General features: G+C 35.7%; 1 protein-coding gene across 5 annotated transcripts; it reads right to left on the reverse strand.

Moving 5' to 3' along the window:
- Window positions 1-6: 6 nt before the first annotated feature.
- On the reverse strand, window positions 7-16,031 carry Stj (voltage-dependent calcium channel subunit straightjacket). Of its 5 annotated transcripts, none has more exons than XM_071779712.1 (19): window positions 15,783-16,031; window positions 14,863-15,049; window positions 14,143-14,682; window positions 13,630-14,037; window positions 13,046-13,360; window positions 11,859-11,912; window positions 9,817-9,897; window positions 9,119-9,193; window positions 8,825-8,929; window positions 8,554-8,625; window positions 8,041-8,185; window positions 6,676-6,727; window positions 6,356-6,513; window positions 6,086-6,221; window positions 5,338-5,370; window positions 3,961-4,235; window positions 2,146-2,480; window positions 1,383-1,634; window positions 7-1,148 (listed from the first exon to the last, which is right to left on the reverse strand). In XM_071779712.1, the coding sequence occupies exons 1-19, from the start codon at window positions 15,863-15,865 to the stop codon at window positions 759-761; spliced, it is 3,696 nt and encodes a 1,231-aa protein (XP_071635813.1). In that variant the 5' UTR covers window positions 15,866-16,031; the 3' UTR covers window positions 7-758. The 5 variants fall into 5 exon arrangements, with proteins under 5 accessions (XP_071635813.1, XP_071635812.1, XP_071635815.1 ...); XM_071779711.1 differs by having other exon boundaries at window positions 6,676-6,742; XM_071779714.1 differs by lacking the exon at window positions 11,859-11,912 and having other exon boundaries at window positions 6,676-6,742; window positions 15,783-16,030.
- Window positions 16,032-16,352: the final 321 nt, after the last annotated feature.

The following is a 16,352-nucleotide window of genomic DNA, read 5'->3' on the forward strand; positions in this document are numbered from 1 at the left end:
AATAAAATGCATCTAGAAAAATCACTCATCGAATCGCACTTGTTTCTCTGTTTCATGACCGAAAATGTGTTAGCGAACGATCCTAACGCTAAGCGCATTTAATTCTGGTTATCTAATCTGATTTGGCGATCGATGACGATGAAAGACAATTTTGTATCTTAGCATTTTGATATCGATTGCGTTCGCCACATTTGATTGATCGCGTAGAAACTGGATGTACCGGGCAGGATCGGATAGCACATTAAATTCGTCTAGAACAACTCGACGTAGAACAAATGCGTTCGCATTTACAGTATACTTAACGAGATCGCAGTAACGAGAGGTAGAGAGTACAGAATATCTCAAAGCGCTCATTAGGAATAATATATGCTTGAAGAGAATCAAGAAATTTAATTAATATACAAATTACTTTGAAAAGAGGAAAAGAATTAATTTACTTTCATTATTTCTCTCTTACTAATAAATTCTCCACTCATTCTTTTTTCGCCTGTTTTCAAATCAAATATAATATTACATGAATCCTAACTCGCAGGAAAAAACAATTTACATGAATTAGAGAAATTAACGAATAATCAGATGGAAAATCGTTCAAATATGCGCTCTATGTAGCAATCCTGGTCGTCGGACGAGACAACTGGATCTACAATTATCCACATATACGCTCCATCGGGTGAAAGTCCGTTCAATTCGCGGCATATCGTGAATTTCATTGACTAGTTTTTGACACCAACTGTTGGCTGTGAAATCAGATCTCGATCTTAGCCGAGGAGGAAGGTACTTTTTCCGGCTAGCGCGCACATTAGCAACAACATCAAAAGGAACAGGTTCGATCTGGTGCTTGTCGCCAAGCCACACTGATGCTCCGTGATCTCGCTCTCGCGAGAATGCCACCGTATACAGGACTCTGGTCGCTCTCGCTCAAGGCCGGCAAGCGCCTTTTGGCAGACTAGCGTGTTATTCTCGTAGATCACTTCCTCGGGGTTAATGCTGAGTGTCGGGAACTTTGTTTCGCCACAGTTGTTGTTTACCACTACCAACAACATGCTGGTATTAGTCACCGGCTGCACCATATACCATCGCTGCTCGCAATTTTCATCCACGTCTTTATCGAATGCATTGAACGAGACGTTGCGTAGATACAAGTACACCTGTAGATTCAATGCGTAAATATTAAAAAGTATCCATAAAATGCAAATTAGGATCAAAATAGTCTATTTTAAAATAGCCTATCTAGAAATACTCTAATTGCTAGGAAAGCCACCAATCAATTTTTCTGCAATAAAATTATATCTAGTCTAAATGTAATTAAAATCTGTAATTTTAGTTATGTTTGTAGTTATGATATAGTATGTATTATATATATCTTTTAAAATCAAGTTTACCTCTTGATCGCAAACTTCCGGGCGTGTACGGTTCATCACAACAGTTCGGTCAAAGTATAATCTCTCGTAATTTGGCTCAAGCGGCGGAAGTTTGTCGTCGCCCTCGTGATAATCCTCGTGAACGGCTGATTCATCGTCGCTAACGTAGCTATACACTTCCGCGTCATCAGATTCCAATATGCCCATCTTCGCCCAAGCCCAAGCGGCTTGACCAACCATCCACGACAATGCTCTCAGGAAATGCTTCCATGGCTGCAACATGACATTTTGCTATTTTTAATTGACTATATACTGGCAATGATTATAATCGTAGCAACGATGATTATAATAGTAAAAACTTTTTTTTCGACCTAAGTGGCTATATCATTATAATCGTCATGACAACATGATCATTGGTTTTGGTCAATTAATTATAACGATTATAATGATAGTTAGGTCGAATAAAAAAGTCTTTATTGTTAATTATGTTAATAATTATATAATAAATGATAATAAAAATACATATAATCTAAGAAAATTAAAAAATTAAAAAATTAATTCTATGTAAAGCAAATAAACGTTTTTTTTTTTTTAGTTTAGAAGTACAATTTTTTTATTAAAGGTATTTAGAAGGGGGGAGGGGCATAAAATGTTAAGCTCGCACCGGGCGTAACGCAGACTAGTTACGACACTGTGTGGGTGATTCAGCCCCCCAGCAAAAATATTTGGGAAATTATGGGGCGTGTTGTACAGTGTTATTATTATTGCAATTGAAAGTGCTCACAGTGAGAAGAATGTTGCCGGCGTTGTTGGTTGGCGGACTCTTGAAGCATACCGCCTGATAATCAAAGATCCTTATTCTCTCAAAAACACCATCTTTGACTAAGCTGCTCATTATCGGACCTCTGACATCGCCGAAAAATTTACCGGCGTTGCTTGTCTTGTCCCCGGCAGCGATTATGTAGCCGTTATTGTCAATAAGATAACATGCCCAGACGTCGCCGCAGTGCTTATTACCATCGCAATTACCGTCACAATTAAACGTTATATTCTGGAGAAGCGCTTGCAAGGCAGTGTGCTGGAATTGGAAGCCGACCACTACGGCTGGCGCCTTCTTTTCTGCAAATTTGTTTTTACAGATTTAATAACCTATGTTTTCTCCGGAGCAGTTGAGGAACGAAAGAAAGGCAGGAGACCCAAACGGTAGCTATATGTATTTCGTAAAGATAACAGAAAGAAAAGGAGGAAAGGCAGCTGAAAATAAACGAGTCTAGATATAATAACTATAAGAATATATAAGAATAACTATAAGAACAACAGACGGAATTACCAAAAATACTTGAAAGAGGAAAGAAGAAAATGAAGGATAGAGCTATACCCAAGTTTAATAGCTATACCCAAACAGCCAAGTCTGTCGAAAGCAGATCTTGCCAAGTATCTATTACAAATTTTGTCGGCAGATAGACTACAGATTTGATACCGGTTCTGATATATCACATGATGTCAGCAGAACGTCAACAGAAGTATAACAGAAACTGTTATCACATCAGTAGACTCTATCTGCGCGGTTTCTCCTACCAATCTGCTGTCTGATTATGTTAGCAGACTCTGCTAACAGAACATATAAGCTGAATGCGGACGCAGTTGATGTCAATCTACCGACAAAATGCTATCAATTTGCTTACTGCGGGTAGATATATGTAGAAATGAAAACTAGTATTGGAGAGAGGAAAGACAGGAGATGCAGAATATGAGCAGGTAGTAGAGGCAAAGAGCATGTTCCATATTCTAAAGGAGTGCGAAGCGACAAAGAATGAAATGCGATTAGAAGAATTTATAGGGGAGAAAAGGTCTTAGAATTAATAAAAATGATAGAGACATTAAGAACCCTAAGGAAAGGGGTGGAAAAAGAGAGTAGATAGGATAGAGAGAAAAGGACAGGAGAAGAGAACAAATAGAGAATATTAAAGGGGAGAGATTTAGATTCTATGATATTAATATTTTGTACTGTTTTTGTTCTTAAAATATTTTGTTTAATATAAATATAGATTCAAGATTTTACTTTATTTAATTTAGCTCTGTTTTGCAATGTAAAGATGTATACAGAAATTAAATGAAAATGTAAAATGTATTACAATTTGTAAACCGGAAGTCATCCTAAGTTGCAAGGCAAGGATTAAAATAAAATAAACATTTTATTTTAATTAAATAAATAACCTGTTCTCTTACCATATATATATATATATATATATATATATATATATATATATATATATATATATGTTATTTGAATTATTATTAAATTACAACAAAGTTAACATAAGTCCTTCCGTTTCACTGAAGTCTGATATCAAAAGACCATTAAATTTACACGAATATTGGAAATAATTTGTGGTAATTATTTTTATTTAATGTTTCAAATATGGATCTAATAAATTATTGATTCTATGTAATTTTGGATGATTTTTTTTATCTGGGACTATTAATATTAAAAAAATTTTTGAAAGCAGACAAGACAAATAAGTCTTAATTAAGGCTCTCCTTGATTCAACATAGATGTTTTCTTTCTACTTTGATAACGATTTAAATATTGACTTACTGATAAATACAGCACGGCTGGCAGTGACTAGAGTGGTGTTGTCGGCACCTTCATCATCGATCGGCACGGAAAAAACGAAACTGTCTGGGTCTACGTAGTACTGCTCGACCGCTCGCTTATACCATACTTCATCAATAGCATGAGGATACAGGTTACTGAAATGATCCTCCGGCAGCGTACCCTCATCTAATGGGAGAATATCTTGCCACCTGGTCAGTCCGCTATGCGTGGCCATAAACGCCAGGACCACCCCGAAGCGTTGTTTGAACTGCTGCCTACGAGAGAAGACACTTCAGAAATAGCAATTCGGATCGTCCGCGACTCGAGCTGGCGTTTACTTGCACTTTTATACAGGAGTCATTATTTAAGATGTATACACTCGTTATGCACAACTACATATACAAGTTATACAGATCTCCCAAATTCATACGTAAGCTCGCAGCTCCTTTGCGCCATATACTTGGGATTTAATTTGAAAGATAAGTTCGAGTAAAGAAGGACAAGAAATCATATCGCAACTATCATCTTGCTTCGATTTCACAAACACAAATGATTACCAGACGAGTTATATTGTTACTAAAAATAAAACATGATGTTTTATCATTGTATCATAATATATATATAAATCTATCTACTATCTCGTTGATTATTGGGTTAATTCGTTAATTAAATAAAAAATAAGATTATATTGCAAAAGATTCGACTATCAAAGAAAGGATTAATTGCCTTTTTAATGTAGAATGGCGCAAACGAACGAATAATACTTTGGAAAATACTATTATCGAAGAGTCAATCAAATCGGGAAAATCCTCTTGCTTTCGCAGTATCACTCGCGAAGCATTCCTCCTTTTCAGGCTTTTGCTCCTGAAAGATGACAATTGCCCTACGACGGCTACGACTTGCAAGCTAATTTTTGCGCCGACCTTAAGATGTCGAAAGATGAAAAAATAAGAGAGCAAGAAGAAAGAAGCAGAAAGTAGGAAAAAAACAAGATTATACATATAGCGCGACATAAGAAAAAATTATGAGCAAGTACTTTATAAAGAAAGGTAGTAATTAATCAACTTAAGAGAAGAGGAATCGTGAAAAATACGATTCTACCAATTTTTCTGTAAAATTCGAGAATTTTTGTACTTTAATACAACCAGAAAGAAGATAAACGCAATTCTTTAATGGAAAGTGAAAAATAGAGCGAAGTGAAAAAAACTCTTGAACGGATGTATTCTGTAAAAGAGAAAAAGAGAGAGGGAAAGATAGAGCTAAGAAGAAAAGAGCAAGATAGGAAGAGTTAACACTCGCATTATAATGTACGGCACGAACGGTTGAGAGTTAATTCGTTACTTTCTAAAAATGTAAGGTGCGTTGTGATGGCGTTACCTGGTCATCTGATTCATCAGCCTAGCTAAAGGTCTGCATGGCGTCAAAGTGGTAAGTACATTAGTCAAAAGGAACAGGTGAACTTTCTATCCTCATAGAAAAACAAGAAAAACGAGACAGAGAAATGGAAAGAAAGAACTGTGCATAAAATAGTGAAATAAAATAGAACACGGGACGGAGTATTTTGTGTATAAAAATGAGCGCGTGTAAGTTTAAATTCTGATAAGGAAATAATGGTAGAGAAAGAGCGATGTCTCCGTCATAAAGATGCGTCGAGTAGCGATTAATCGTTCTCTCTTTATTTATTTTACATTTATATTTTATTTTTTATATTTTATCTTTATAAAAATATTTTGTTGTTTCTAATGGATCGTCATTAATCAGGTTACTGTTTAATATTAAATGCGATGAATGCGGAATTTGATTCTATCAAGTTTTTATTATAATTCTGATCGAGATAGCTCTTTTTTTTTTTGAAACTATGATCATGCAGATAAAACAACAGTAATTTTAATGCAAGCGTGATATTACCGTTAATTACAGATTATATGTATGTAAAAGCAATGTAAAACATTATATAAAACTTGAGTAATTGAAAATTACTCAAGTAGTTAGAAAATTCGACCGATTAATCGCGCACTAATGCGAATAATAGGGAAAAGGAAAATTCGTTCGTTTTTCCAATTAGTCTAGTCATGCTGTGTAAAGCACTTTTTTACGTCGGCTAATAAATCGAAATTATACTCACTCTGTTGGATCCTTGGTGCTGGGATTCGGTGGGATTTGCTGGGCGAACCACTCGGTTGCCTTAGCATCGTATACCAGACTGAGCAGCAGATTCCTGTCGCAATAGTACGAGTTCCTGTCGGCCTTGTAGGAATTAGCTATTGAACACAAAAAATGTCAATGCTATTAAAATTAATAGCGCTAAAAATATTTTTGTTAAATGTAACGCTAAACATAACAATAAACATATAACAAGAGGCCGCATAAGTAACTCAAGAGATCGTGGACTTACGAAGAGAGTTATGACTAGGACTCGCAGCGGTGTGTTCCGGCGGTGGGGATCGTTGCTTCAAGTCGATCCACTTCCAGCCTGGTAGGCGGGTACGCTCCAGAAAATGTAGGAGCTGCAACTCCGAGGAATTGAACCTGTGTTCACCCTCGTAGTGATACCTAACGTTTACAATACGTTTATATAAATAGATGCATAGAATTGTCGCATCCCATTAGCTTATAGGCCTATTTTTTCTTAGCTACATATCAATTTCATTTTAATGCAGTTAAAAGGAAGAAACTATTTGTGAACCAGAATTGTGAGAGCCATTCGGCACTTACTTGCAATACATCCAATCGGGGTGCACCCGCCAGTTACTACCCGCAAAGTAATCTGTCACGTTTTTCCCTACAATAGTTCAATTCGTTCAAATTTGACATAGGAGATCGAGATCAGCGACGAAAGCCTCGATAATTAAGTTAGAAGGAAAAAGATATTAGTTTAGTTTAACGTCCGAAGCAGAAATTGAAATTGTTATCATTTCAATAAGTTAAAAATTTTAATGCGGTAGAAAAATAATTTTACACCAATTGTGCTTTTGTCATGAATAAAAGTATTAATCTGTAGTCGCAAAAACCAGACTAAAAATTAAGGTAAATGTACCAATGCCGCGACCTATGTCTGGACATCTTTATCATTTTAGTTTTTAAATATGTATAATGCGAATTGAAATCAAAGATAAAAATATAATACAAGAAAAATATTTTTATCTTTGATTCTCTTTGATTTTAATTCGCGTTATAACTTATTTAAGGACTAAAATGATAAAAATGTCCAGACATACGTACGTGTCCAGGCATTGGTACAATTACCTTAGAAAAAGTAATATCAACTACGATTCTCAATTGATGAAAGACCATTTTATGTTTATCATCCAGTATTACATCAAGACATAAATAAAAAGTTGTTTATAATACTTTGTTTATATATACTTTATAGCAAGAAACTTAATATTAATTGAATTTTAAAGATGTGATCTTTCGTAGAAATTTACGTAGCGTTAACACAGGAATATTTATGAGATGTAACTTTGTTCAGCGAAAGTAAACTTTCCTATCAGGAACTTTAGGTCTATACGAAGCGTCTGGAGACATGAATTTCACAATCGATGCAACACAAAACTCGTTCGCGAATATCTCCTCGACTCCAAACTGTGTACCGAGTGGCACTTTACAGCGAAACTTTGCGGCTTGCCAGACCGTCATATGCCTAACTTACATAAAAAGCCGGTATTATATTTGAACAGGCAACTTTAACTATTGCTTGTGCCGACTTTCGAGATTTCCATAGTCGCGTTATTGAATCGCCAAACTTTTTCACCATCTATTCGATTTGTTCTGACCACGTCATCTTCTAACTTGAGTTGCGTTCTTGGGAGTCTCGAGTTTTATTATCAATTCGTTTGCATTTTTGATAAATCGATTCATTTCTCAAAGTACTTTAAAATCGATAGTTTAGAATAATAAGTTTAAATAACAATCCTCAACATTCTGCGTGAAATAATTTCGGACAACTGCTGGCATTTTAAAAATGGAAAATATATGCCATTAAAAAGAATCCATGTAATTACACTAGTAATCCGATAATATTATATTATTGGAAGCTTTCGTCGCTGCGAGATAGTTTGCTAGAATTAAAATGCGTACCTTTAGCGTGAGATCGATGTATCTCCTCGATAGCGTGCACGCGGTAATTTTCAGAATCGTGCTCGGGCAAACTGACCACTACTGTGAATGGAGTGTCCGTTATTCCCATGTAATCGTATTTTCTCTTTACTCTGCCGACACGTTTCTAAAGCGATAAAAATACATCAATTAAAATAAATTAATAGACCAGTTTAGAAAAAATTTTATTAAAAAATTCTTATTTCTTTGGGAATGCAAAAGATCATACGTGTTTCTACGTGTTTCTACGTAAACACGTAGAAACACGTGAATATGAATCGAACCCTAAAGTAAACGATTCGAGTGATAATATAATAAAAAAGCATAAAGCCTTAAAAATATCAAACTATCGTTTATTATTTTCTTTTATATTGTTTCTCTCTGCAGATAACGAGAATATTAGGAAAGCTTTTTAATCGCAACTACAAAAATTATATTCTCATAAATTGCACATTTATGGATATTTGTCGTTAAATATTGTGACAATGTACTCACCATGTCATCGTAATGATACTTTGTGTAAAGGATCGAATTACCAGTCGTCTGATTCACCACTTTGTTACGCATCTGCAGAAAAATGCAACAGACTCGTATGTAATTATTTATTAAATGTACATATAAATTTTAACGACAGTAAAAATTGCTCAAACTTTGACAGCGTGTCATTGACGTTCTACAACTTTCTATTACGTAAATAATTTTTTTATTCGCTAAAATCTGTCAGTTTAATAAAAAAATTTTTTTACTAGTCTTTTTATTTATTTACCACAATGAGTCCGTTGGCGAAATCTCTGGGGCCCTTATCGTTATCCACTAGCTCAACTTCTGCCATATCGACGCTATTATATGCCGGCTTTAAAATACCCTGGAACTATTTTCATAACACATATATTTTTATTGCTTATATTCATATATTTTTATCGCGTTACGTCCAAAATTCAATACCGATATTAAAATTTTCGCAATTTCACGTAACATAGACGTCAAATCGAGATACAATACAAGCATGCGCGCGCGAAAAAAGTTAAAATATGATAATATAATTTAAAGAGCGTTTTACCACTGGTCGAAGATCGGGATGAATCAGGATGAAACCATTGTTGGTCACGATAAAGGCATAACCGTTGACGCCGAGCTGCTCCCACGGAGAGAAAAAGAAAGAGAAGATCGTATATTATATCATGATTTGCATTTGCCATGCCGTCAATTGATGCACTGTCGGCATCATAAAAGCTATAATGAATATTAATAGCAGTTTCGTGTCACTCTTCTTAATAGAGTCGTCGTATACGACATCCAAAGAGGGATATTTACTATTTAATCCCTCATACAAATATCTCATCTATTATCTTATTGTTAGTATCGTATTGTATATCATCGTGTCATATAATATTCGTAATAGATCATATTTATGTAATTCCTCAACTTTCTAATCTATATCAATAAGAATCACCAATCAAGCGCTAAAAATTAAAAAGAAACAAATAGAAGTAAAAATAATTTCTATTAATTTTAACGTTTGCATTAATAGTCTTGTATATTATAGTTTTAATTAATTTTAATTAATTCTTGTTTTAATTTTTAATTAATTAAACAAATTATAGATTTTAACTGTATGGATCATTATATTTTGCACGTTAAACATATCGATACTCATACAATTGTTTAATTATTGTTATTCATAGTTGCTGATGATGAAAAATTGTCACTTTTTGCAAAATAAAACGTAAAAGATATATAAGTAACAATATTGCTCACCATGTGTGGAATCATCAATTTCTGGATTTCTTCGATCGATACGTCCGTGCCAGCGACACCAAGGAGATTGGCAATCATCGTCTGCGCAGACAATTACCGATACGTTAATTAGGGAACTTACATTATGTCGCATTGCGTGACGTCTCTATCATATCATGACAACGTTATTATGTCGAAATAAATTACGAATTATCATCATCTCAAGTCGCATAACCAGAAGCGCATCTACCTTCTCCAACAACGTTCTATCACAATGAGTTCGTCTACATAAACACGTTTTGGTATATCAAAAAACCATATGTGTGAGACATAATCACCCCTCGCGTGTATACAATGATGAGCATGATCCTGAGATAATTTTCAAAAAGTATGTCACGATATCCATATAATATTTTTGGGAAAAACAAAAATATTAAATAAGAACATTTGTCCGAGTTATTAGTGTGATAATTAAATGTTGCATATTCAATAGTGAAATAGTTACTGCAAAGTCTTGCTCAATAAAATGGATGTTTAGCGAAACAGAATAAATATCTGCTATGTTGCAGAGAATGAGAAATAGACTGGAAAATATATCCAAGTTACAAAAAGTCACGTCAATATTAAAATTGTATTTGCATAATAATGTTTTTATTTCGGAAATGTGTAAAAGTGCGCGCGAGAGGGACGAGCAATAAGAGAGTGTAAATTTCTTGCGATTAGACTCAATAACTAGCTCAACTACTTTCAATGTGTGTAATAATAATAATAATAATAATAATAATAATAGCGATACACAATAAAAACTCTATAATAATTAAACAAAAAATTTTCTCTATAATTAATTAACAACATCGGACGCAGGCTACCCTAAGTGTTAGTTCAAGTAACAATTACCTCCGTTCTTTCGAAGTGACGACCTTTCTTTCTTTCTCTTCTCCATTTATAATAATAGAAAACAATCTAACAGAATATTTTATTTTTATGTATGTTATGCAATAATGTTATAGAAATAATACCGATCATAAGTGGCACATAATAGGCAAAATTTTTTTTTTAGTTCAATTCGAATTCTACAGGAGTGTGATATGCATGTATGCGAGACTAATTAAGATAATTTTGAGAGGTCGTCGCTTGAGTTAGATCTACTGTCTCTGACTAATGTAATGTTTCTGACTAATGAAATCTAGCACTCAATAAACTGCCAAAATTTATATTATTTGTGTACGTGCGTGCCTGCTGTTACTCGTAATAAAAGAAGCAAGTGCCTGGGAAAAGTAATTATTATTATCGTTATGTAAAGTAAATCATTATCCATATGTAATATCTTTAAATTCGATTTTCTTCAAAATAAATTCAAATTTTATTAACGAGGTTTCTTTTCTTTGGATGAAGTCCATTCGCTTGCTCCTTCAGTTAATATTTTTCTCTTTCATCATATATATTTATATAGTAGTCACTGCAGAACGATCTCTACGAATCAATCTTTACGAGGATATTATTTTTCGTCGTACGCAATCCAACAGGCGGGCAGAACTTTGCCTTTTTTCTACTCGTCTTGACAGGACACAGGGTAGACTAACGTACCTAAACCTACCTAATGACTTGAAATAATTCCAGTAACTAACGTTACGAGATCAACATAAGATATCAGAGAGTCGAATGTGGACCTAAAAGAGATCTATGCGTGTGTCTACGACCTTGTTCCAGCATCATTTACATCGCGATTTTCATACACATATATTTTTCATACACTTAATAAATTGAAAGGTGCATGTAATAGATTAAGATGTTCCTTTCTTAATAGAGACAAGAAAATTTAGAATACGTGCAATGTTATTTAAATAGTATTTTTTCAAAGTAAATATTCTTCAAAGGTTCATGAGTCTAATGAGTAATAAATTAAGATCCGTTAAATGGCAATTAAGGCTGATAGCGAAGATGAGGTCGTAGGTCGTAGGTCGTAGATCGATCGCACGAAAACGAAAGATAAAGATACAGGATGTACTATATATATGCATCATAGAACAATGTTGCTTGAGTTTTTTGTTTTAGCTGCCAACCTCTCTTGTTTCTGTCACCCAGTATTCGTTCACCAGCACCTGCCTTGTGATGTTCTGTGGACAAAGAGGAACTTAAAACCGAAGCAAGTGCAGCGTGAGTATATACCTCAAGGATTCGCGAATTTCGCGATTTTTATTTCGTTTATCTTTTTTTTTTTTTGTATCAACGAAGAAATCACATTTACGCATTCAAGATATTGTTGATTACGCATCAGAGGATTTGTAAAAATGTTGCGAAGAGAACGTGAAAGCGTGTGAAAGCGCCAGGGTTGGAAAGTAACGCGTTACTAATTGTAACGCCGCCGTTACCGTTATAGTTACTTTTTTTTGTAACGGACTAGTAATGGCGTTACTTTTTTCTTTTTGTAACTATAACGGTAACGCGGTTACATTTTTTCAGTAACGGTAACAAATTTAACAGTTACTTTTATCGTTACTTCTTATATTTTGAATCTATATTTATGATATAATTTTCGTATATTCAATTTTCAGTCTTCGATCGATATTCATAGTTCGTAGTTATATTTAAGATCGTCTTTATAAGAATAGTTTTAAGGTATCATAAACCTGCAATCACAGAACCGTATTAGTAAGTATAATTAGTATAAGAACAAACTTTATAAATACCGGCCAGCTTTGAAACCACGCGCTTTTTCAATCGTGTTAAAATTTTTATAATTAAGGGTACAAAAAAAGTATAAATTTGGCTGTATTTATAAATTTAATAAAAACTAAAATTTTTTTATTTTTATTTTGAACATATAAAACCTTTCTCTTTAAATTTTTTGTGATCTCGCAATTTAAAATATAGAATTTTATTGCTTTTATTAATATTTTAACAAAAACATTACAAAAGTAAACTTTTTAGTCTGTTATCGCGTTTTACCATTAAAAAAGTAACGGAAAAAGCAACAAATCGTTTTACTTTTTAAGTAACGGTAACGGTAACGATAAATGAGTAACAGCTAGTAACTGTAGTTACTTTAAAAAAATAACTTTCCCATCCCTGGAAAGCGCACACAACAGAAAGAAAAAAGTGAATGATATTTGATAATGATTGCTGAAGAAAATTGTCATTTTATCTAAACGTAAGGGGATCTTAATTAAACCTTTAGACTGTCCTTTGTCTACCTTCTGTCAGCCGACTGGACATTATTCGCAAAATAACAGGCAAATAGAAATCTTACCGCGTTTTCACGTCGATCAAACACTGGCATGCTGACCGAGGTCATTAGTTTGTATTTTTGCAACCCGCTGGTCTGATCGTACCACCGCTTCTGCTTCTTCACGTATCGCCGATCCTGTTCCTCCATGTTGGGGTACTTCTTTCTCCTGTTAAACCAGAAGACAAGCTCCTTCTGCTCCTCACTTTCGTGCTGCTCCCACATCCAGTCGGTCATTTTCGGATCCGTCACGTCGGCGTAGACGGGTGTCCAGATGGTCGGATGATCTGTACGGCCCAATACCAAGGGCCTCGCCATCACCGGCACATATTTCAACACCTAGCAAATTCGAAAAGCTTAACGAATAATTTTATCCAAGTCGTTATAATCTGGACAGATATTCTATCCGTTCAAATACCTTGAAAAGATTTCTCGCTCATTATAATCTTCTATGCCCAAATTTCTATGATTTATAAATTTGGCATCACGACTTTCTATTAAAGCAATTAATAGCGCCTTTTGCCGATTGTTTTTATCAAATATGAGATTTTTAGAGATTAAGGTCTTTATATATTTATCGAATTTGAAAGCAATCTCGGTCTACTGACCTCTTCTCTGACTTCCGCCGGGGTGCATAAATGTACGTAGAATCCTCTATTGGCGCAAGCCATCCACTGCACCTCCCGGACATCTGCCACCTCCCGACCGATCAGATAGGTGAATACTCTGACAGGCATATCGGCCTTCGAAGGGTCGTCCAGACCCTTCCAGTTATACTCCTCAAAGATCTCCTTGTAGTTGTATGGTACGCCGTCGGTGATCAGCATGATTGCTTGATTGCATCTAGCACCCTTCAATTGCTCGTCGCGGAATGTTTCGAGCAATTGAAAAGCGGTCGTCAAAGCCAGAGAGAAGTTGGCAATCTGCTCCGTATTGAGATCCGAGATGGCTCGCTTCAACTCTCGTATATTCGCCAGATTAGCTTGGACCAAGGTATTACTGAAGCACGGCACTACCTGTAAACGTGTCGCTATTAATTAATAATTTTACTAATATAATATTTAATATTTTTTTTGTCTCTTTCTGGCTTGACAAATTTAATTCTTTCCGTTGATTCTTACCTCTTTAGTCTCGTTGGAGAATGTAATGATGTTGACGAAATCATTGTTACCGAGAGTGTCAAGGATGTTGTTTATCACATGCTTGGCGATCTCCCGCCGCATACCGGTCATACTACCGGACGTGTCCATCAGGATGAGAATATCTTTCGGACTGGTAGCCGCTTCGATGTACCAGCTCCTCGTTCTGCAGTCGAACAAATCCACCTGCTCCATGGGCCAACTTATGGCAGGATATTGACGCATGAAACCGGTCGCGCTGCCGAAGTATTGCCAGGACAACGACGGGTCCAGCTCGTAATTGCTGATGAAAGTGCGATCAAGCGTCTCGGACCACTTAATCGCCCGGATGACACTCGAAGCGCGTTCATACACGTTCGTGGGCACGTGCACCGCTGACATATCGAGATTCACGTCGCCACCAAAGTGAAGACTCTTCTCGAGGTCGATGGTGATGTTCTTCGTATTGATGAACTCGTAGGTTTCCGGCGGATCAACATCGGGGGATGATTGCGCCGACGTTTCAGCCACGTCCATTATCCTCTGAAAAGGAAAAGCAAAGTCACTTAAATAATTATATCCCTAAATAATTATAATTTGCAATTACAAAATTCAAATGAAACAATATGTTAAATAATGATAAAGAAGCGAGACTGTCTGTTGTTATTACTGCAGCTTAAAAACTTCAGCATATATAAATGAGATGAAATAGAAGAATCGTACCTTGATAGCCGAGATCTTCAACTCCATCATAGCCTTGATGTCCTTAGCGATCTCGCGGACGAGAGCACTTCCGTCACGTGGCGTGATGTCCGCCGACTTATAGCTGTCCTCGAACTTGTCCACGTTCGTCACCAATTTTCCCAACTGCGAGAGCTCGAATCCTAGCTTGTCCGCCCATCCTTTCACACTGCCAATTAAAATAGTAAAATAATCATAAAATAATGATAATGATTTCTATAAAGAACTCTGGATAAAGACATTCGTTTTACTACTATTTTATTTACATTGTCTTATGTTTTTTTTTTTTTAGTTTCTTATCGCGAAGTCAGAATAATGATTTAACAATAATTATAATTAATTTATAATATCTACTTTAATAAATAGAATGCGCAAATAAAAATTGTTCGTTCACAAGGTAACAAAACATTGTGTAAATAGCAATCTGACGAAACGATGGTAATCTGATTCATGAAAGAAATTATTCTTCAAAGTGAAGTAACGAATCATAACTCTTGTCCACGAATAAACAAAAGAAATTATTCTTTCTCTGAAAAAAGATACCGCGTGCATATAAATCTAAAAGTACATAATAATTCAGTTCTTGTTCAACCATCAACAATAACGTGTGGCTGTGATATTCTTGGCGAAACAAATATTAATGACAAACAATTTCTGCAAAATTTTCTTTTATTTCCGAAAGTCTTTTATAGGACATGCCGTCATCGCAACGATTCCATCAAGAAACACAGTCCTTCACGGTTGACCTAAATATCACTTTATCGCCTCATTACCGCCATGTGAACGTGGGGTGATCGAGCTCGTGTTATTGCCGCAGAATTCAAAAATAAAACAAGATCGCAAGAGATCAGAAGAAACAAAAGAGCAGACAGATGATTTGCCAGACCACGAGGTGTACTTACATATTATGGGAGATGCTGTCGCTACGGTCGAGTGCCTCGATCAGGATCAGGACGACGACGACAGGTATGAAGCAGGGCCTCATAACTTTCCCTGACCCGCTGGCCACCTTGGTCCGCTCCTTAAGGGGTTGTTCGTGCGCGAGAACACGGTAAATAAAATTGATGTTTGCGTTTCACATAAAGAATGCCCGCGGTCGTTCTATTCGACGTCGATCGTCGTCGATCGTCGTCGTCGTATGCGCACTCACTCACGACACTAACTTTGTGGCGACTCACGCGGGGCCTACGGCAGCTCGCTCTCGGTGTCTATAAGCGCTTTCCAGGGTTATCGATTTTCCGGTCAGGCTTGCGCACGGAAACACGAGCAAACGACGCGTGAGCACGCCAACTGTCGGCGTCGATGATAAGACGTGATAGGATTGTTCATCTTTCGATATACATTTGATTGTCGGGCAAGTGGAATACGTGTTAGGGTACTTATTAAAAAATAAAATTTACTACTCCTAAATTCCTCGTTGCCTCGAACGATACCTACGTTAGTTAATTAAAATTGTTCATCGAAGCTTGCTG

The sequence above is a fragment of the Temnothorax longispinosus genome, chromosome 5 (genome assembly GCF_030848805.1).
Source record: "Temnothorax longispinosus isolate EJ_2023e chromosome 5, Tlon_JGU_v1, whole genome shotgun sequence".
In the NCBI taxonomy this organism is placed as follows: domain Eukaryota; kingdom Metazoa; phylum Arthropoda; class Insecta; order Hymenoptera; family Formicidae; genus Temnothorax; species Temnothorax longispinosus.

Excerpts from the sequence above, each read along its gene's own strand:
- Stj (XM_071779711.1), bottom strand. The coding sequence starts at position 15,865 with ATGAGGCCCTGCTTCATACCTGTCGTCGTCGTCCTGATCCTGATCGAG. Across the intron at positions 8,626-8,824 it reads TCGCCAACGGACTCATTGTG|ATGCGTAACAAAGTGGTGAA; the intron begins GTAAATAAATAA and ends ATTTTTCTGCAG. Across the intron at positions 6,514-6,675 it reads CCCGATTGGATGTATTGCAA|GTATCACTACGAGGGTGAAC; the intron begins GTAAGTGCCGAA and ends TGTAAACGTTAG.